This window comes from Pristiophorus japonicus, chromosome 8 (genome assembly GCF_044704955.1).
Source record: "Pristiophorus japonicus isolate sPriJap1 chromosome 8, sPriJap1.hap1, whole genome shotgun sequence".
Lineage (NCBI taxonomy): Eukaryota > Metazoa > Chordata > Chondrichthyes > Pristiophoridae > Pristiophorus > Pristiophorus japonicus.
This window is the reverse complement of record NC_091984.1, coordinates 10669691-10690721: the sequence shown is the minus strand read 5'-3', so window position 1 is coordinate 10690721 and position 21031 is coordinate 10669691. Positions and strand designations below refer to the sequence as shown.

At 44.1% G+C, this 21031-nt stretch overlaps 1 protein-coding gene across 1 annotated transcript in view; it reads left to right on the top strand.

The window, feature by feature from the left end:
* The first annotated feature begins 3432 nt into the window (after window positions 1-3432).
* The window catches only part of LOC139268411 (cAMP-dependent protein kinase catalytic subunit beta), a 185281-nt gene continuing 167682 nt past the window's right edge, over window positions 3433-21031 (top strand). The window contains exon 1 of the mRNA XM_070886510.1: window positions 3433-3778. Within this exon, the coding sequence (XP_070742611.1) occupies window positions 3733-3778 (46 nt within the window). The 5' untranslated portion in view covers window positions 3433-3732. The remainder of the gene's footprint in view (window positions 3779-21031) is intronic.

Sequence of the window (21031 nt, the reverse complement as noted above, 5' to 3'; positions counted from 1 at the left end):
TGGCTGATAAGCGATTTGAGATGTCCGATGGTCGTGAAAGGCACGATATAAATGCAAGTCTTTCTTTCTTTTATTTTGGATAATAGTTTACCTAACTGAAGATTTTCGAAGACGAGCAGGGGAATGATCCCCAATGTCCTGGCCATTATTTATCCCTCAATCAACATCACTAAAAACAATTATCCAGTCATTATAACATTGCTATTTGTGGGATGTTGCTGTGCACAAATTGTCTACTGTGTTTCCTTTTTACAACAATGAATAGACACTTCAAAAAGTAATTCATTGGCTGTAAAGTGCTATGAGACGTTCTGAGGTCACGGAAGGCACCACAAAAAATTCAAGTCTCTTTCTGGTGAGCTGGTGGGAAATATACATCCCTGTATATAAAAATATATTTTCTAAATTTGTAGCAGAGTTTCTGGTTGGGCTTAGGGGGAAAGAGGGTTTCTAGTTGAGTTTAGGGGGCAGACAGTGAGCTGGTGAAGAAGGTTTCTGGTTGGGTTTGAGGGGTCATTGAGCTGGGGGGGGGGGGGGCGACAGGGAAAGAGGGTTTCTGATTGTCTGCCAGCTCAAACCCAGTGAGCTGGTGGGAGAGGTTCTGGTTGAGTTTACGGGGGCAGATAGTGAGCTGGGCGGGGGGGAAAAGAGGGTTTCTGGTTGAGCTTAATGGACAGACAGTGAGCTGGTTTCTGGTTGGGTTTTGGGGGGCAATGAACTGGTGGGGGGGGGAAAGAGCATTTCTGTTTGGGTTTAAGAGGACAGTGAGCTGGAGGGAGGTGGTTTCCATTTGAGTTTGAGAGGACAGTGAGCTGGGGGGGGGTGGGGGCGGGGGGTTGTAGTTGCATATACGGGTCAGTGAGCTGCGGGAGAGGTTTTCTGGTTGGGTTCAGGGGATAGTGAGCTGGGGGAGGGGGTTTCTGGTTGGTTTCAGGGGAGACAGTGAGCTGGTGGGGGAGGGTTTCTCGTTGGGTTTAGGTGACAGAAGATGGTGGGGGGGGGGGAAAAGAGGGTTTCTGGTTGAGTTTTGGGGTACAGACAGTGAACTGTGGGGGGGGGAGCAGCAGGGAAGAGAGGTTTTCTGGGTGTGTTTGAGGGGACAGTAAGCTGGGGGGGAAAAGAGGGTTCTGGTTGAGTTTAGGGGCCAGTGAGCTGGGGAAGGGGTGGGGGGGAAAGAGGGTTCCTGGTTTGGTTTAGGGAGTCCAACAGTGAGCTGGTGGGAAAAGTTTTCTCGTTGAGTTTAGGGGGGCAATGAAATGGGGGGAGTGGGTTTAGGGGCAGACAGTGAGCTGGGGGGGGGGGGAGGGGGAGAGGGTTTCTGGTTGGGTTTGGGGGGGGCAATGAACTGGGGGCGGGGAGGATTTCTAGTTGGTTTAAGGAACAGTGAGCTGGTGGGAGGGTTCTGGTTGGGTTTAGGGGACAGTAAGCTGGGGGGGGGGGGAAGAGAGGGGTTTTGGTTGAGTTTAGGGGAGACAGTGAGCCGGGGGGGGGAGGGGTTCTGGTTGGGTTTAGGGGAGACAGTGAGCAGGGGAAAAAAGAGGGGTTCTGGTTGAGTTTAGGGGAGACAGTGAGCGGGGGCGGAAGAGAGGAGTTCTGGTTGAGTTTAGGGGAGACAGTGAGCAGGGGGGGGGGGGGAAAGAGGGGTTCTGGTTGGGTTGAGGGAGACAGTGAGCTGGGGGGGGGGTCCTGGTTGGGTTTAGGGGACAGACAGTGAGCTGGGGGGAGTGGGGTGTTCTGGTTGGGTTGAGGGAGACAGACAGTAAGCTGGGGGGAGTGGGGTGTTCTGGTTGGGTTTAGGGGACAGACAGTGAGCTGGGGGTCTGGTTGGGTTTAGGGGGGGGACAGTGAGCTGGGGGGAGGGGGGGTTCTGGTGGGGTTTAGGGGGAGCAGTGAGGGGGGAGGTGTTTCTGTTTGGGTTTAGGGGGGGGGACGGTGAGCTGAGGGGGGGGGGTTCTGGTTGGGTATGGGGGGGACGGTGAGCTGGGGGGGAGGTGGGGGTTCTGGTGGGGTTTAGGGGGGACGGTGAGCTGAGGGGTTTCTGGTTGGGTATAGGGGGGACGGTGAGCTGGGGGGGGGGGAGGTGGGGGTTCTGGTGGGGTTTAGGGGGAATGGTGAGCTGGGGTTTAGGGGGGACAGTGAGCTGAGGGGGGGTTCTGGTTGGGTATAGGGGGGACGGTGAGCTGGGGGGAGGTGGGGGTTCTGGTGAGGTTTAGGGGGGACGGTGAGCTGGGGGGAGGTGGGGGTTCTGGTGAGGTGGGGTTTAGGGGGAGGTGTTCTGGTGGGGTTTAGGGGGGACGGTGAGCTGAGGGGGGGTTCTGGTGGGGTTTAGGGGGGGCGGTGAGCTGGGGGTTCTGGCGGGGTTTAGGGGGGACAGTGAGCTGGGGTTGTGGTGGTGTTTAGGGGGAGGTGTTCTGGTGGGGTTTAGGGGGGACGGTGAGCTGAGGGGGGGTTCTGGTTGGGTATAGGGGGGACGGTGAGCTGGGGGTTCTGGTGGGGTTTAGGGGGGACAGTGAGCTGGGGTTGTGGTGGGGTTTAGGGGGAGGTGTTCTGGTGGGGTTTAGGGGAGGACGGCGAGTTGCTGAGAGGCGCCAGGCTGGCAGTGCGGAAGTTGCGCTTTGACTCCAGTCCCCGGGGGGGTGAAGAGACTAAAATAACTCTCGCGCCGCTAACCTGGAAACAACAACAGAGCGAGTCGCCCCGGGCCCGCGTCTGCCTGCGCGCCCGAGAAATAGTGCCCGACCCACCGCGCGCTCGCGCTCAACGCCGGGGATCAGGCCGCACAAACCTCAACACCGCACTCGACACAAAGTACAATTAAACCTCCCCGTGTATTTACTCACAAACACCGACCTTCCGTCGCACGATAAACGGAAGAGGAGGAGGAGGAGGGGAAAAGCGCAGTAAGCAATAAACGGGATGAAATCAAGGCGCAACCTAACCTGCTGCCGAGCCCCGCCCCCACTTCTTTCTCGCGCGTGACGTCACGGGGACAGTAAGAACCGCCTTCACGGTGACATCATCGGTAACCCCCCCCCCCAAGGTCCCGCCCATCACTGCGTGACATCACTGGCATTCCACCCCGCCGGCCGGCCGCCGCCGCCGCCCGCTCTTCTCGCAGTGGAAAGAGTCGCGGTGACGTCATGACGTTGCAATTACGCCGCCGACTCGGCCCCGCCCCCTCTCCCCGCGCGCGAGATTACTATTATTGTTGGGAAGCGCGAGAGAGACAGAGACAGAGAGAGAGAGAGAGAGAGTGTTCGTCAGTTCCGGTGTCAAGTTGGGTTGCGGCGTCGTGGTGAAGTGGCCGTTGGTGCTGCCGTCAGAGAGAGAGAGAGAGAGAGAGACGGAGGGTGAGGGTGAGAGAGGGGGGGGGGTTGTCCGCCAGCGTCGGAGACCACATCAGGTTATACACGAGAGAGAGAGAGAGAGAGAGAGAGAGAAAGAGAAAGGCGGGGGGGGGGAGAGGGAGGAGAACCAAAAAAAAAAACCACACAATTAAAATAAATATTGAACCGACCGAAACAACAACAACAACAAAGTGCCCCCTTTCTCTCCGACCGCCGGCAGCAGCCATCACCCGGAGCGGCGCCTCCTCCCGGGTTTTTTTTTTGTTGCTTCTCTTCGACTTTCCCGAAGAGGGAGAAGGGGGGGGTTGGGGGGCAACCCAAAAAAAAAAATACCCACCCAGCCAGGACAAGTTTCGGCGATTGCGTCTGCTCTGTCTTCCGAAGGATGGGAAACGCTGCGACAGCCAAAAAAGGCAACGAGATCGAGAGCGGTGAGTGTGCGATTGGGGATGGAGGGGAGGGGAATGGGAGGGGAGGGGAGGCCAGGCTGGCCGGACGGCCTCGGGCTCATTCATTCTCCACGCCTTTTAAATCCTACAGCCAGGCGGCTTGGGGCCTAGTGCAGCCAGGCTTGAGCCAGTGTGCTTTTATGTATGTATGTATATATATATGTGTGTGTGTGTAATATATATATATATACATCCAAAACTGCAACTGTGATTAGGAATTGGCTTCCATCATCCGTACCCTAGCCCTCATTATTAATCTCCTTTTTTTTTTTCAAAACATTTTTTTTTTTAAATTGAGTTTTCAAATGCAAATTGTTTCAGGACCTTTTTTTTAATTCGGTTGTGGAGCCGCTTGTTTTTTTTTTCCGAAAATGGGGCTAGTGTTTTCTCAGGTGAAATAGTAGATGCATCTTGAGGCCTGTCCAGTCCTGCAAACGAGAGTCTCACCAAGTATGGGTTTGCAGACTGGCATCCTTGTCACACCTTGCTCCGTGACAAGGGATTTGCTTCAACTGGAAAGTTAATTTTTTTTTAAAGACAGACGCATTACAATACAATTTGCCACTTTTCTCTTTCCCCCCCCCCTTCTTTTGTGTATATACATTTAATGTTTTAAAAACTTGACCAAGTTTTCAACTATTGCTGTCGCATTTGCACATCCACATTCCTAACATTTTTGCACTCGTATATTGCATTTATATTTCCTAATTGTGCAAGATAATACAATTAGCTCGCTGCTGTCAATCTATTTTTGTCAACTTCTGCAGACAGCTAGGAAGTCAGCAGTCATTTGCAAAGTGCACACATTGTTTTGAGGTGGTAATAGCCGTGAGCAGAGTGGTTTTATAAAAAATGTTTTTACCTGAACCTTTTGTCTGCAACAGTTGGTGTGAGCTTGCAATGCATAATTTGTTTTGTGAAGTTTGAATTGCTGAATCTAGTTGGATATTGAACTCTTATGGTTTTATTATAGTGTATATATATTTATGCAATGTATTTGTAAAGGTCAATTATGTTTCATGTACATTTTTGGAATGATTCACTGCAACATTTTATAGGTTTGATTTTCTCAATGTTACCTGTACAGTAATCTAATTCTAATGGCAAAAGTGTTGGCTGTTAAAAGTAAACCTATTTTCAGAATGTGGTTTTGCAACAACAGTCTAGACTTATTTTGGTGAATAGTTGTGATCTTTGAAGTCTTTTGCAATAACTTGTTTTATTGTTGGGAAATTAGATGTAATAAACTTTTGTGTATCAGCTTGGTTTATTGATTAGTTGCCTAATATTTCATGACACATTCACAAAATCCTATGAATTGTGATCTTTAGTGAGATTTAAAAAAAAATAGTCCCACTTGTAATTCATACTCTTTTCTATTGCAGAAATTATTAAAAATCGCAACTTGTTTGACATAACCAACATTTTGAGGAAAATTACATTTTAATAGTTTTTTTAAACAAGCATTTTATTTACTGCATAGTTTATGCTAGTTGACTAAAAATAGTACGGTTAAACTTGCAGTAATTCTGGCTTAGCCATTGATCTGTTGATGAGGATATTATCCTGTATCAAACACGTGGTGCATCTTGGCTGTCTGTGGTCATCACAACTTCTGTTGCTGTGGAAAACAGTGTAGTGAAGACAAAATAAAACTACTTCTGCAGTTTTAGAAATAATGCATTGCAGACAGTAATTACCAGGTATTACACTTATTGAGCTTTAGTTAGTAGTTTATTGGACTTCTCCATGTGAATGCTGGCTATTGCTTCAGAATAATGTCAGCAATCCATTGTTCTCTATATATAAAATCTTAATTTGGTACATACCATGTCAGGGTTTATAATCTATAAATAAGCTACTTTAGTCCTGAGTGGTTAGAAACACCATACTACTGTAGTACCTATGCCTTCATCAAAACTGAACTCCTTGGTAATTTTAGATGCAAGGGTATGCGGCAGATTTCTGTCGGTGGCGTGGGGGGGTAAGGTTTCTGATTGGGTTGCTGTAACTTTGGCTGAAGATTGGCAGAAACCCCATTTAAGCATCTAATCGGAGTTTCTACCGATTTTCCGCCAAGGTTACAGCAGCCATTGGGAGAACCCCCAAGTGGCGATTAAAATCAGGAATGAAAAAGAAATAGACTATTCAATTCACCAAGCCTGCTCCATTCCGAGGCCATGCATGATTATTCTATCATGGCTTAAAGTAAATGGTAGGATACTGAAGTGTAGAAGAACAGAGGGACCTTGGATTGCATGTACATGGATCCCTGAAGGTAGCAGGACAGGTAGATAATGTGGTTAAGAAGGCATACGGGATACTTTCCTTTATTGGCCAAGGCATAGAATATAGAGCAAAGAGGTTATGCTAGAACTGTATAAAACACTAGTTAGGCCACAGCTAGAGTACTGTGTACAGTTCTGGTCACTACATTACAGGAAAGATGTGATTGCACTCGAGGGTACAGAGGAGATTTATGAGGATGTTGCCTGGACTGGAGAATTTTAGCTGAGGAAAGATTGGATAGGCTGGGTTTGTTTTCTTCGGAACAGATGAGGCTGTGGGGAGACTTAATTGAGGGGCCTAGATAGAGTGGATAGGAAGGACCTATTTCCCAAGTGGAGAGATTAATAACAAGGGGGGGGAAAGATTTAAGTAATTGGCAAGGGCATTGAGAAATGTTTTCACCCAGAGGGTGGTGGGAGTCTGGAACTCACTGCCTGAGAAGGTGGTAGAGGCAGAAACCCTCATTGCGTCTAAAAAGTACTTGAAGTGCCGCAATCTACTAGAATTGCTGGAAAGTGGGATTAGGCTGGATCGCTTTTTTCCAGCTTTCTGTGCTGTAAATTTCTGATTCTATGATTCAAGTGTGCAACTCCACCTTTCAGAAAGTTTTAATCCACGGCCTTTTTAAGTTGTCGGTTGGCCAGAATGTTCCTGTCCACTATCCTGAGGGAACATACATTTTTAATTTCTGACCTTGCTTAAGGCTTTTCAATTTTGTACTTGTCATCTAGTATTCTGCTCATTGTCCTTGTTTTACTTCATTTAAACCATATTTATGTCTTGGTTTCCCTCTGTTTTCTTTTGTTGCTTGGATCGATCTTCCTAACATCATCCCTATGGCCTGGAATCACACCTATGACACGCTTTCTAATAAATTTATATCCCTTTTTGAAGTAGTGACCAAAATTGCAAAATATTTTTCAGAATTGTCTCATCACTGACCTCTACAGTGCCTGTTTAACTTGTTCTGACTGGTAATCCTGTTCCCAGGATGATTCTGCCAGTACACTACTTACTTTAAATACTACTTCGAACTGACCAGATGCTTTTAAGGTATTATTAATTGTTTCCAAATCCTTTGTTTTTCAGCCTCTAACGGCAGGATCTTAAAATAAGAGCCATTTCACATTATACATATGTTTGCTGTTGGCTCTTTCAATGTGTATTATCCTACACTTAATTCAGATTAAAATCCATGTGCCATATCTCCACTCAGTTACATATGTGACCCAAGCCGCCTTGAAGATAGAGTTCATTGGAAGTATTGGAGTCCATGGGAATAGCAGAGAAGTTAATGAGCAACCTCAAATTTGCAAATTGAGTAACTCAGTAAGCTGTTCTAAAGATTATTTTAAATACTCTCTGATGTAATATTAGTCCATAAGTAATAATTCTTGTCGATAGTGTGGAGAGCATACACCAGTTGCAATGTGTTACCACTGATTGTGAGTATTAAGAGCCATAAATAGCTTAGCCTCTTGCCAACCTTTCAATGTATATGTGAACTTTGCACATATAACTACCAAGATGAGAACTGTATTCCTATATAATACTTTAAAAAAAAAAATAGTTTTAATGTTTTACATTTTTATTATCCTTTTTTACGCACCATTTTTTAAGCTGAGAGATTTGCGAGAGGAGCTGGTTCCAGACATTTGTATTAACACTGCTCTGACTCACCACTAGGAGGTGAGTAAGAGCTTGTTTGGGAGGGCAGAACAGAAAAATGTTTGATGGCTTAGTTGGATGCAACTTTTTTGATAGCAAATGTATCACTTATGTCTCAACTGATCTATCAAAAATATCACCCTCATTGTTGCTGGCAGCACAGAATGGTAGTGTTAAATGGGTCCGCTCATTTGCAGATCAGGGTAGATGTAAGGAGCACACTGATGGTGGGAGAAGAAAACTTGAATTTTAAATGAAGATAGTTAAAAAGAAGTGTTGCAATAGGGTAAGAACAATTTTAAGTCTTCAGAAAAGCTTCTTAATCCATGAGCAGCCTTTGCCATGACGAAAAAGGCAGGGGGTTAAGATGTTAGAGAGGGGGGAAAAAACACATGAAGTTATGTATGACTCAGCGGGCAAGTGACTGAATAGCCCAGTACCTGACCACTGTTTGGCTGTTGAGATTGAGGTAGTGCTGCATGAGATGACTGGAAAGAGGATTGCCATCCCCAAATGTCTGCATTGCAGCATGCCTGGAAGGAGGTGGTGATAGGCTTGAGGTCACAGCTAAATGCTACCATTGTCTGTGCTAGCCCTATTCTGCAGATTCGCAGCAGATGTTTTTATAGATAATGGTACAGCTCTGTTCTGTGAACACAGGTTCCCCATAGCTGTTGCCAGTACTCAGAGCAATGCCTAGAAATATGGCTTGTGGGTACAGCTAATGGGGCTTTGTTGACATGATCATATTGGAATGCCTTTTATGTTGTACCATTTAAAGGATGATGTGTAAGGATTGGGATGCTTCTGAAGAATCAACTAGCATAAGTTAGTTAGGCTTTCACACGTTTATTCCATTGGATCTGCTGTTGCAACCAATCTTCAGTGTTACAGACTTTCTATGCATTAATTGTCCTTCAAAGCAAGGCATGTTTGCGTCTATCTGCATTTCCGGTCTGAGGTGCCAGTTTGTGGGCATGTAGTTGCCTCTCGGATAGCCTCACTTGTCTTGTGTCCCTTCATTGTTCTCCTTCTCTCCCAAGCACCTCAGGATTTTTTATTAGGATATCAGTAATGGTATTGGGGTTTTAAAAAAACGAAACAATTGGCAAAAAGGCTTGAAGTGCCGCAGAAGAAACTAAGAAAAATGGGGCAGGAGTGGCCTAAAGGCTGTTTAGTACATCCTGCAGCTTCTTAAACTTCCATATACTGCTCAGCGTATAGCAGTGTAGCACATTTGATCTGCTCCGCTGGGCAGGCCACATCGTTCGCATGCCAGACACGAGACTCCCAAAGCAAGCGCTCTACTCTGGCTCGTTTGCCGTGAAGGAGTTCAAAGGTGGGTAGAGGAAACATTACAAGGACACCCTCAAAGCCTCCCTGATAAAGTGTGACATCCCCACTGACACCTGGGAGTCTCTGGCCAAAGACCGCCCTAAGTGGAGGAAGTGCATCCAGGGAGGCGCTGAGCACCTCCAGTCTCATCACCGAAAGCATGCAGAAATCAAGCGCAGGCAGCGGAAAGAGCATGCGGCAAACCTGTCCCATCCACCCTTTCCCTCAACGACTATCTGTCCCACCTGTGACAGAGACTGTGGCTCTCGTATTCGACTGTTCAGCCACCTAAGGACTCACTTCTGGAGTGGAAGCAAGTCTTCCTCGATTCCGAGGGACTGCCTATGATGATGATGATTAGGTGCTTATGTATATAGATCGTAATTAGAAGTACTTGCACCCAGTTTAAAAGCTAGATAATTAATTGGAATTATTTATTATGTCATATCTGTCATTGTTTGCGAACTTCAGTCTGTTTCAGATGGGAGATTTCCATGTCTCTGCTTTACCTGCTGGAAATGTGTTGTGTATTAACAAGGTGCAGACAACAGGAAAATTACCCTGTAGGTTTGATGTTGAGTGGGAAGTTAGATAGGTCATGAATGCTCTTGGAATTGGTGGAGAGATAGACAAGATTGTTATCCTTTCCGTTTGGGTTGCATTCAAGCCAAGGTGCTAAGGTGAAAGGTCTGTGTTGCATTGCTATTCTTGAAACTTTTTTTAATGGCAACTATGAAGCCATGATGAGTTCAGGATGCAACTTTCAAAGCCTGGGGTTTGGCTGTGTAATCTGTTGCAAAGAACAAGTCTTGATCATTCATGAGTAAAAGATCTTCCTTAATTCATTCCCGATTTAAAATATGTTGGTTTTCGGTAGATAAGACTGTAATGTATCTTTCTGTTCAGGCGAATGCTAAAGAATCAATAACACCATTCAAAGAAAAACTTGAAGTTTTTATGGTATCTTGGTCTCATTCCCCTCTCATCTACCAGTGGCAAAAACAGATTAACTGTTTGTTTCATTGCTGTTTGGGGATCTTGGCGTGCTTGGGATGCCTGCTACATTTATCCACATAATATTCAGTACTTGTTCCATCTCAGTATCTCTCTGGTCTTCAAAGGCCTACTCAAAACCTACTCCTTTGACCATGCCCTTCGTCATTTTCCCAACCTTTTTCACTTCGCAGTGTCCATTTTCACCCCATGAAGTACTTTAGGACACTTTATTATTTTCAAGATGTATATATAGATACAACTTCTGACCGTTGTGATTAAACACTATGTAAAGGCAGAGGAAACTGAGCCCTACATGGTTTCTAGTGGATAAAGTGAACTTGATTTAAATTTATGGTAACTGACATACAAAATACCAAATTGACTTGTTAGAGTTAGTAATTCCATGGTACTGATTTCTGGATGAATTGCCATTAAATTTGATTCGGGGAATTAAAGACTGCCATGAAAGAGGGAGGTGAAAGTATTTCTTAAAGTATTATACAGTGTTTCTAACATTAATATACTTTTACTTCCTTTATTATGATCCTATAAGCTAGTCATCATGCTCATCAAGCTTGCACAGTCAGTTAGATGAAATAGGTTACTGCATAAAAACAGAAAATGCTGGAAACACCAAGTCAGGCAGCATCTGTGGAGAGAGAAAGAAAGAGTCAACGTTTTCGGTCGATGAACTTTCATCAGAACTGATTACATCACCAACAACAACAACTTGTATTTATGTAGCGCCTTTAACATAGTGAAATGTCCCAAGGTGCTTTACAGGAGTATCATGAGAGAAAAATTTGACGCCGAGCCACATAAGTAGAAATTAGCGCAGGTGACCAAAAGCTTGGTCAAAGACATATGTTTGAAGAGGTTTAGGCAGTGAGTTCCAGAGCTTGGGGCCAACGCAACAGAAGGCACGGCCACCAATGGTTGAATGATTTATGATCAGGGATGCTCAGGAGGGAAGAATTAGGAGAGCGCAGACATCTCCTGGGATGTGGGGGGGGGGGAGGGGAAGGGAAGAGAAGAGAGGAGGAGAGAGATTTGGTGCGAGTGAGGCCATGGGCAGCTGCGTTTTGCATCACCTCTAGTTTACTTAGGGTAGAATGTGGGAGACCAGCCAGTAGTGCATTGGAACAGTCAAATCTAGAGATAACAAAGGCATGGATGAGGGCTTCAGCAGCGGATGAGCTGAGGCAAGGGTGGCGACGGGCGATGTTACGGAAGTGGAAATAGGTGTTTTAATTATGCTGCGGATATGTGGTCGAAAGCTCATTTTTGGGTCAAATATGATACTAAGGTTGCACACAGTCTGGTTCAGCCTCAGACAGGAGTTGGGGAGGGATGGAGTCAGTGGCTAGGAAATGGTGTTTGTGTCGAGGAGCGAAAACAATGTCTTCGGTTGTCCCAATATTCAATTGGAGAAAGTTTCTGCTCATGTCGGAGAAGCAGTCTGACAATTGAGACTGTGGAGAGAAGTTGTGGTGAGGTAGAGCTGGGTGTCATCAACGTACATGTGGAAACTGACGCTGTGTTTCCTGAAAATATCGCCAAGGGGCAGCATGTAGATGAGAAATAGGAGAGGGCCAAGGATAGATCCGTGGGGGGACACCAGAGGTAACGATGTGCGGGCGGGAAGATAAGCTGTTGCAGGTGACTCTGTGGCAACAATTGGATAAGAATGGAACCAGGCAACTGCTGGACGACAGTGGAGAGGCATTGGAGAAGGATAGAGTGGTCAACTGTGTCAAAAGCTGCAGACAAGTCAAGAAGGGCGAGGAGGGATAGTTTGCCTTTGTCACAGTCACAAAGGATGTTGTTTCGGTACTGTGGCAGGTGCGGAAACCAGATTGGAGGTTGCTGCATGCATTGACTATTGGATTTAATACTTCAATCATTTGCTTTAATGTTGTATTTTGTGGATTACTTTTATGTGATATTTCACTTTATCCTTGAGACATATCAGGGGCCTTAAGTTTAGATTTTAAAAAAATACTAAAATCCATATATCCCTATGTAAGAAACAGTATTTAATATCTTTGCTACATTGTCAGAAACATTAATCAAAATATGAAGAAAGCACAGTGCACATGTTTTATTTATTGACCTAACAGGGTTATAAATAGTGCTCATGAATTTAAAGTAAAAGATATTTAACTGAAGGATTCCCCCATTGTTGTATTTTGGCTCTAAGGAATGACCTGTAAGAAGTATATTGGGCTCCTTGATTGGCCGAATGGGTAAAAGTAGATGTCGTTGAGGTACTAAGCTCTCCTATACAGCTCAGAGACATGGACTATGTACAGCAGGCACCTCAAAACACTGGAGAAGTACCACCAGCGCTGGCTGCACAAGATCCTGCAAATCCATTGGCAGGATAGGCGCACCAACGTATGTGTTCTCGCTCAGGCCAACGGCCCCAGCATCGAAGCATTGACCATATTCGATCAGCTCCGCTGGATGGGCCACATCATCCGCATGCCTTTCATGAAACTCCCAAAACAAGCGCTCTACTCGGAGCTCCGATACAGCAAGCGAGCCCCAGGTGGGCAGAGGAAACACTTCAAGGACCCCCTCAAAGCCTCCTTGGAAAAAGTGCAACACCAGAACCAGGGGTCACAGTCTAAGGATAAGGGGTAAGCCATTTCGAGAAAAGGAGAAACTTCTTCACTCAGAGAATTGTGAACCTGTGGAATTCTCTACCACAGAAAGTTGTTGAGGCCAGTTCGTTAGATATATTCAAAAGGGAGTTAGATGTGACCCTTACGGCTAAAGGGATCAAGGGGTATGGAAAGAAAGCAGGAATGGGATACTAAAGTTGTATGATCAGCCATGATCATATTGCATGGTGGTGCAGGCTCGAAGGGCCAATGGCCTACTCCTGCACCTATTTTCTATGTTTCCCCATTGACACCTGGGAATCCCTGACCCAAGACCACCCAAAATGGAGGAAAAGCATCCGGGAAGGCTCTGAACACCTAGAGTCTCTTCGCCGAGAGCAAGCTGTCGCCAGTGGAAGGAGCGTGCGGCAACCCAGGCACCCTACCCATCCGTTCCTTCAACCACTGTCTGCCCTACCTGTGGCAGAGACTGTAGGTCCTGCATTGAACTCTTTAGTCACCTGAAAACTCACTTTTAGTGTGGAAGCATGTCATCCTCTATTCAGGGATTGCCTATGATGATGACCTAAGCCATATACAGACCATGAAGATCCATGTTCGTTTTATTGTCTCTGTTGAATTAACTGATCTCAACCAGGTCGGCAGTTGGTGCACGACAACTGATGTTAGTGGCCATGGGATGGAGTGGCCTGGGGTTTGAAATATAGGCTTCCTACTCCTGGTCACTTTTGATAACTCCTGCATAACATCTGGTGAGATTAGGTGGACTTGGCTATGAAACCCTAGTCTAATAGCAAAGACTTGCTGCCCAGGTTCATATATTAAGAATGGCTATTTGGGTGAGGTACTGGGGGATATTGGCACTCCCAAGTATAAGTCTGATCCTTCAATGAAGGAGAAAATTGCTGAGGCAGAATATTTGGAAGAAATAGAATTGTTAGTGTGCTAATATTAGTAACTTTGCAAAATATATTGATATTGTGCTTAAAAACAAATGCAGCAGAGGAAACAGAGTCCCAGTTTTGTGTTGGAGACTGAACTTCAGTTGAATTCCTGGTAACCAAGTTACAAAATACAAAATTGACTTATTAGTTAGCAATTCCATGGCTCAGATTTGTAGATGAAATGCCATTAAATTGGACTCTAGAATAATAGGACTGCCATTTAGGGAGGATGTGAAAGTACTGCATTTGTTTATACTACAATAATTGTGAAATGGAGCCAGTGAAATACTTCGGTTTAGAAGTTGTGATGTTGGCCGTGAACTACTGAGACAAGCTGACTACGTGTTCCGGGAAGTTAACTCTCAATGTTCTGTGGCAGGCTCGCTTTCCAGCATACATTGTCTATTGTTGCACAGGAAATGAAACAGCTGTTACGTAACAGTGTGTGATTATAGTTGCAGAATGAAATTAACATGTAATGACAATTTGGAGAACGGTTCTGTTAACTGATAATTGAACAGTTTATAGAAGTTTCTGAACTAAAAAATATACTAAAGTTGATTTGTGTGTTGCTTATTAGGCTCTGTCTGAATTTTTATTCTATACTTTTAATGCAGAAAGAAAATAGGAATAGCTGCATTTTTTTTCGAATATAGTTTCTAATCCCCAGTGTGTTTATTTCCTGATAATTTACAGTGAGGGTGGAGAATCGTAATACAATTTTACAGCATATTGCATAGATTTTTACAACACAGAAACAGGCCATTCAGCTCAACGGATCTATGCCGGTGCCTCCTCCCCCTGTACAATGTACAATCTCGTGTAACCTTTATCTTCAGTTTGTACATTACTTTTCTTTCTGTCATTTGCCAAACTTTGCCATCTCTGCTGTGTTTGCAGCATAAAGATAATATTTTAGCTCAGCAATAGTCTCGAGGGTGAGGAGGGAGCATTTTCAACTTTATTGTTGGCGTTTACAGTGCCTTCAGAACCACTGCCATTTGTCTGTCGTCCTTATATCATGGTGAAGAAAAGTACAAGAGGAAAAATTTTTAACAGTACTCCCTTTCGATTTTTAACACTTAATTTAAAGGTTTATTTAAAATGTGTTCTGACTTAAAACATTCTCTCCATTTCCTCCTGTCACTTGCCTTTTTATATAGCAAGAAAAAGAATAGTACATAATTTTACTGAATGGTGCAAACCTCCTAAACTGTGTTCACAGCCAGCATTGATACTGAGACTACCTGGTAAACACAGGAAACTGAAATGCTAGTCTTCATCAAAGGGACACGATGATGCAGCTGAAAATAGGAGTGTTTCCTACTAGTTAGACTTTAACATTACTTTAATGGAAAGTTATGAGGAAAAGATGGAGAGAAAGACAAGGAAATTCGGCTAATAAGAGTGTTCCCCCTCCCCTCACACACTTGTTCACGAATAATAAATCTACTATATTGGCCTAGAGATCTAATTGTTCTATACAAATAAAAAATCTTTAACCTGGCACTCTGTTATGAAGGATTTTTTGAAAACAAATATTGCAATTGTTTACCTTTGCATGGTGCAATATTCTGTAGGCGTTTGGGAGCTGAGCTACACATGATGGGCGGTATTTTCTGCAGACATTTTTTGTAAATTATCTGTTGGACTGTAAAAATTCCATAGAATAATATTGTCAGTTGACATTTAGCAACCAGTAATGCATTACTTGTAACAAGCGCAGTAGTCATCATGGGCAGTCCCTCGACATCGAGGAAGACTTGCTTCCACTCTCGGTGAGTTCTCAGGTGACTGTACAGTTCAATGCGGGAATTACAGTCTCTGTCACGTGAGACAGAGTTGTTGAAGGAAAGGGTGAGTGGGGAGCCTGGTTTGCCGCATGCTGCTTCCGCTGCCTCCACTTGTTTTCTGCATGCTCTCGGCGACGAAACTCGAGGTGCTCAGCGCCCTCCCGGATGCTCTTCCTCCACTTAGGGATTTCCAGGTGTCGATGTGGATGTTGCACTTTATCAAGGAGGCTTTGAAGGTATCCTTGAAACGTTCCTGCTGCCCACCTGGGGATCGCTTGCCGTGTAGGAGGTAGGAGTTCCGAGTAAAGCACTTGCTCTTGGGAGTATTGTTGGGCATGCCCGACACGTGGCCCACCCAACAGAGCTGGTCAAGTGTGGTCAGTGCTTCCATGCTGGGGATGTTGGCCTGATCAATAACACTGATGTTGGTTTCGTCTATCCTCCCAGGGGATTTGTAGAATCATGTGGAGACATCGTTGGTGGTATTTGAGGTGTCTACTGTATATGGTCCACGTCTCTGAGCCATATTGGAGGAGGGATATCACTACACCCCTGTAGAACATGAGTTTGGTGCCAGATTTGAGGGCCTGGTCTTTGAACACTCTTCCTTGGGCAACTGAAGGTTGTGCTGGCACACTGGAGGCGGTGTCTGCCCTTGATGATAGGCTCCCGAGGTATGAAAAGTGGTCCACGTTGTCCAGTGCCGCGCCGTGGATTTTGATTACCGGGGGGCAGTGCTGTGTGGTGGGGTCAGGTTGGTGGAGGACCTTTGTCTTACGGATGTTTATTGTAAGGCCCATGTTTTCATGCTCCTCTGTGAAAGTGTTGACGATGGCTTGGAGTTCAACCTCTGCGCAGACGCAAGCGTAGTCCGCGTACTGTAGTTCAACGACAAGACGATGGAACTACTTTGGATCTAGCCTGGAGGCGCTGCAGGTTGAACAGGCTCCTACTGGTTCTATAGTTTAGTTCCACTCCAGCGAGGAGCTTGTTGAGTGTGAGATGGAGCATTGCAGCGAGGAAGATCGAGACGAGGGTTGGCGCAATGGCACAACCCTGCTTGACTCCGATCTGGATATGGATTGGATCTGTGGTGGATCCGTTGATCAGGATCATGTCTTGCATGTCGTCGTGGAGCAGGCGGAGGATGGCGACAAACATTTGGGGCCAGTCGAAACGGAGGAGGACGCTCCATAGTCCCTCGCAGTTAACAGTGTCAAAGGCCTTTGTGAGGTCAAAGAAGACCATGTACAAGGGTTGGTGCTGCTCCCCTGCATTTCTCTTGCAGTTGTCGCGCCGTGAAGATCATGTCCATTGTACCCCGTAGTGGACGGAATCCGCATTGACTCTGGGAAAAGCTCTTCAGCCACGGAGGAGACGGTTGAGGAGGATTCCAGCGATGATTTTCCCAGTGGCTGACAACTGGGAGATTCCTCTGTAGTTGCTGCAGTCGGACTTGTCCCCCTTTTTAAAGATGGTCACACTATATCAGTGTTAACGGGCAGTTAGCTACATTTTCTCAAAAATATATTAACAATTTTGACAGTCACTGAATTTTGAAACTCTGCCCCAAGCAAGAAGTGGTTAGATGAATGTTTGGAAAATAGTTATCCAGAATACTAAAGACCACTCTATTGGGATGTTTTGATTATGGAATTCTTGAGGATAGGGATTCCTAGTTACCTCAGAAGCAAGAAACTAAATCTTGGGGTCCACAAAACAGATGACTGTGAACCTGTGCATCTACATCTTTGTAGTTTGTTTTCACTACACATACACCATGACAACAGTTTTATTGCATCTTTACTTCCGCTACATTATTCTTTGGAGGGAATCCATTTGTATGAAGTTTTTGAGAGTTTCTTCTGATGCATTTGCACTTTTTATGGAATATGGCTTTTGTGATGGCTAAAGTAAAATATTATAAGAATCCAAACTAAACTTTTAATGTATTTGACCAGTTTCATATCTTGGATCAACGTAGTAGTTTCAGACTTAAAAGGTTAATGGAGATTTTCAAATCAGTTAGTTTAAAAAAATAATCATTGGGCAACGATAGATTGTTTACTTGTCCTTGCAGTTTCTGGCACTTGAATGTTCAACTTAGTGTTTTATGGTATGAAGACCAATTTATTCAATACACACTTAAGGTAGCTCAAATATTGCAAGTATTCAACACTAGCTTATACATCCCCCAGTATATTTTCTAATGGTATATTTGTCAGTTTCACAAATTCTTTCAGATTAAAATGCACATTTGTCTGTCCTCTTGGGCTGACTTAAAAGTGAGGGCAGTCAGTAAATATTTAGAACAATCAAATTTAAAACTCAAGTTAAAGGATACCCTGTTCAGTCTAATGTATATTTAGATGAAATAAGGTAACCTTAAATGTAATGTAGATTAAATATAGTAACTCCTTTACTATCTGTTAAAATGGTTTAACTGATACCTATCACTTGACAAGTTCAGATTAGAAATGTGTATGGAAAGCTGCAGCAGTGAGTCTCAGCAGTGGATGACTAATTGCCCTGTAGAAATTAGCTGCCTGTGGTGTGGCTTTTAGCACCTGTTAAATTTTCGACAACCATTTTTTCAGGAGGTACTGTTTTTTTAAAAAAAAAGTGCTATTGCTGGTCTTCCCCTTGGGAAATGCATTAAAAATAATCCTTCCGTGACACTATCCAGCCAGTTTAATGAGTTAATGTTACACTAAAATATTGCAGTTACAGTACTGAACCTCTCTTATACTCTGATAATCTGTGCTGGTTTCAAGGTCTGTTTGGTCTCCTGTTTGTCATTGAACATAGGGACATGTCATCAGACATCCGTCAGCGGATAAGCATAATTATAAGCTTTAAAAGGTTTGACGCAATTGGTCTTGGTCTCGGTCTCTCTTCTAATTGCCGGTGTGCACACAATATGCTAATGCTTGATTTGTAAGTTGTCAGTCACTTGTTCCATCCACATTGATGCTGCAATGAAATTTTTGAAGTATACTCCATGCAACTTCCTTTTCAGGGGCTATTGGATTTGTGACTCTTGCATATTACTGTACAGAAACAGGCCATTTGGCACAACTGGTCCACGCTGGCGTTTATGCTCCATACAAGCTTCCTCCTACCCCTCTTCATCTAACCCTATCAGTATAATCTTCTATTCCTTTCACCTTCGTGTTTATCTAGCTTCCGCTTAAATACGTCTGTTATTTGTCTCAACTACTCTTTGTGGTAGCGAGTTCTACATTAAGTAACTAAGTAACGCACTATGAAACCTTTGGCACGAGCGCACTCAACCTGCTTTAACTTTCTCGTTTTGTTTCAGACCAATTCTAATTTAAATTGATAGTGGACTAGGATTATTGTGTGTAACAGCTGGAAACTAAAGCTGTGCAGTGACGGTGTTCTCGGGGCAGATAGAGCTGTCTTCTATACTAGGCATTTTTCCATAGTGTCTAAAGCTGCTACACTACATATCAGAGTTCTGACCAGTGTATTATTGCAAAAGCTTCTGTTGCATGATGGGTCTTTCCAGATGGTGTTTAATATGAGCCAGTGAATGCTATTAGTTGTACCATTTGAAAGCTTAAAAAAACAAACCACTGTTTTATTCAGATGAATGGGCCACTGTGCTGCATTTTAAAACAAAATATATAAACTAAAACATCTTGGTGCATGCTTCTGAGTACAATCAATAAAGCACAGTTTACAAAGATATCCTTCCTAGTGTAAATCAGTTGAGCCATACTGTCAACTTGGATCAGCTGCTAGCACTCTGTCCTCTGAGTTAGAAAGCCTCACTCCAGGACTGCAGCACATAATCTAGGTTGACACTTCATGAAACTGAGGGGAGTACTGCATTAATAGAGGTACTGACTTTCAGATGTTAAACCAACGCCCAGTTTGGCTGTTGAGGTGGATGTAAACGATCCTATGGCATAATTTGAAGATGGTCAGGGAAGTTATTACAGTGGTCTGGCCAAAATTTATCTGCCAACAACACCAAGAAATTGATTAACTGGTCATCTCATTGCTGTTTGTGGGAACTTGGTTACCATGTTTTCTTGCATAACAATTGTGACCCTTGTGGCTGTGATGCCCCTGAAGTGCTATATAAATGCAAGTTCTTAGTCATCTTATTGATGTTTGTGGGATCTTGCTCTGAGCAAAGTGGCTCTGTTTGTACCCAGAATAGTAAGTGCACAATAAAGCTTGTTATATATGTTAAGCATCTTGTGATATTTGAGATGTGATGAGGCGCTATAAAGGCATGTTCCATCCTTAAACACTAATTGATAATGCTGCTATGCTATAGCATATAAACTTACCTCCTTAATCCTCTGATTCAGAGCAATTGGAATGCAGTATTTGGGTACTGTAAATAAATGGTTTCTCTCAGTTCTGCTGCTTTATCTACCTCTGTCAACTATTTATGGAATTATGGTGCTTGTCTATTTTTGGTGTTTTGTATATGCCGCAATTGGAGATCTTGTTCCCTCCCCCCACCCCAGCTTTGGGTTTGGAGAAAAGTCAAATACTTCAGGAAAGCCTTAATTTGATTCACTTAAGAACATAAAGCATCTGAAAAGCTATTTGACCTAATCAACATGCTTCTTTCACATAATGTATATTATTATCCTAGCTTGATCATATGCGGGAAGGTCCTACATAATCTTTTCCTAACCCGCAAAGATCGGAGGGTAGGGCTTTGGAATATTTACCCTGCATCTTTGTCAGCTCCAGCTGATTGTTTTCCACAGATAACATTTCCTTTATCCAACAGTATAGCAACCATGGAATATAGAAAATGCATAGTAGACCAGTCGGCATGTGTAAAGGGAAAAGAAGATAACTGAATTTCAGATGTGTAGTCTTCATCAGAGCTGCCCCCTCTCCCTCTTCCCCAATCAGTTGAAGGACACTATAGTTGCAAGTTCTCCTAACTACCGCTCCCCCCCCACCATAGCTGATTTCATCAACCGGGTGCAAAAATTTTGAGACCATGGTTTCTTGAAACAACCACAGATTGCTACAGTCACAAACACTAGCAGAGTTGTCAATGAGTCCATATTAAGCAGGCTTTGAACAATGTGTTTAAAGAGCTATAAAGTTGCTGATGACTGGAGGGACACGAAGAAATTAAAAAAAATTAAAATAAATGTCATTCCTAGCTGTGGGGTACGTTTCCACTGGTGTCACTTACCTCTGTTACCTCATCCAAATGACTACTACTCACATGTGGGACTTGGGTTGGGATGAGTAGCCGCAAAACATTTGCCAAAGGGAGAATGGCTGATTTTAATCATCTCCATATCCAACGGCATCTTATGCGCACTTCATTGAATAATGATCAGCAGTGGGAAACTTGGCTATTTTTTTTGTTACTGCCTCTGCAGGGTAATTGTTACCCCAGAGGGCTGTGGATACCCAGTCATTGTGTTCAAGACTGAGATCGATACATTTTGGGGTGCGAAGGGAATCGAGCAATATGGAATAAAGCGGGAAAGTGGAGTTGAGGTCCAAGATCAGCCATGATCTTACTGAATGGCAGAGCAGGCTCAAGGGTCGATATGTCCTACTCCCGTT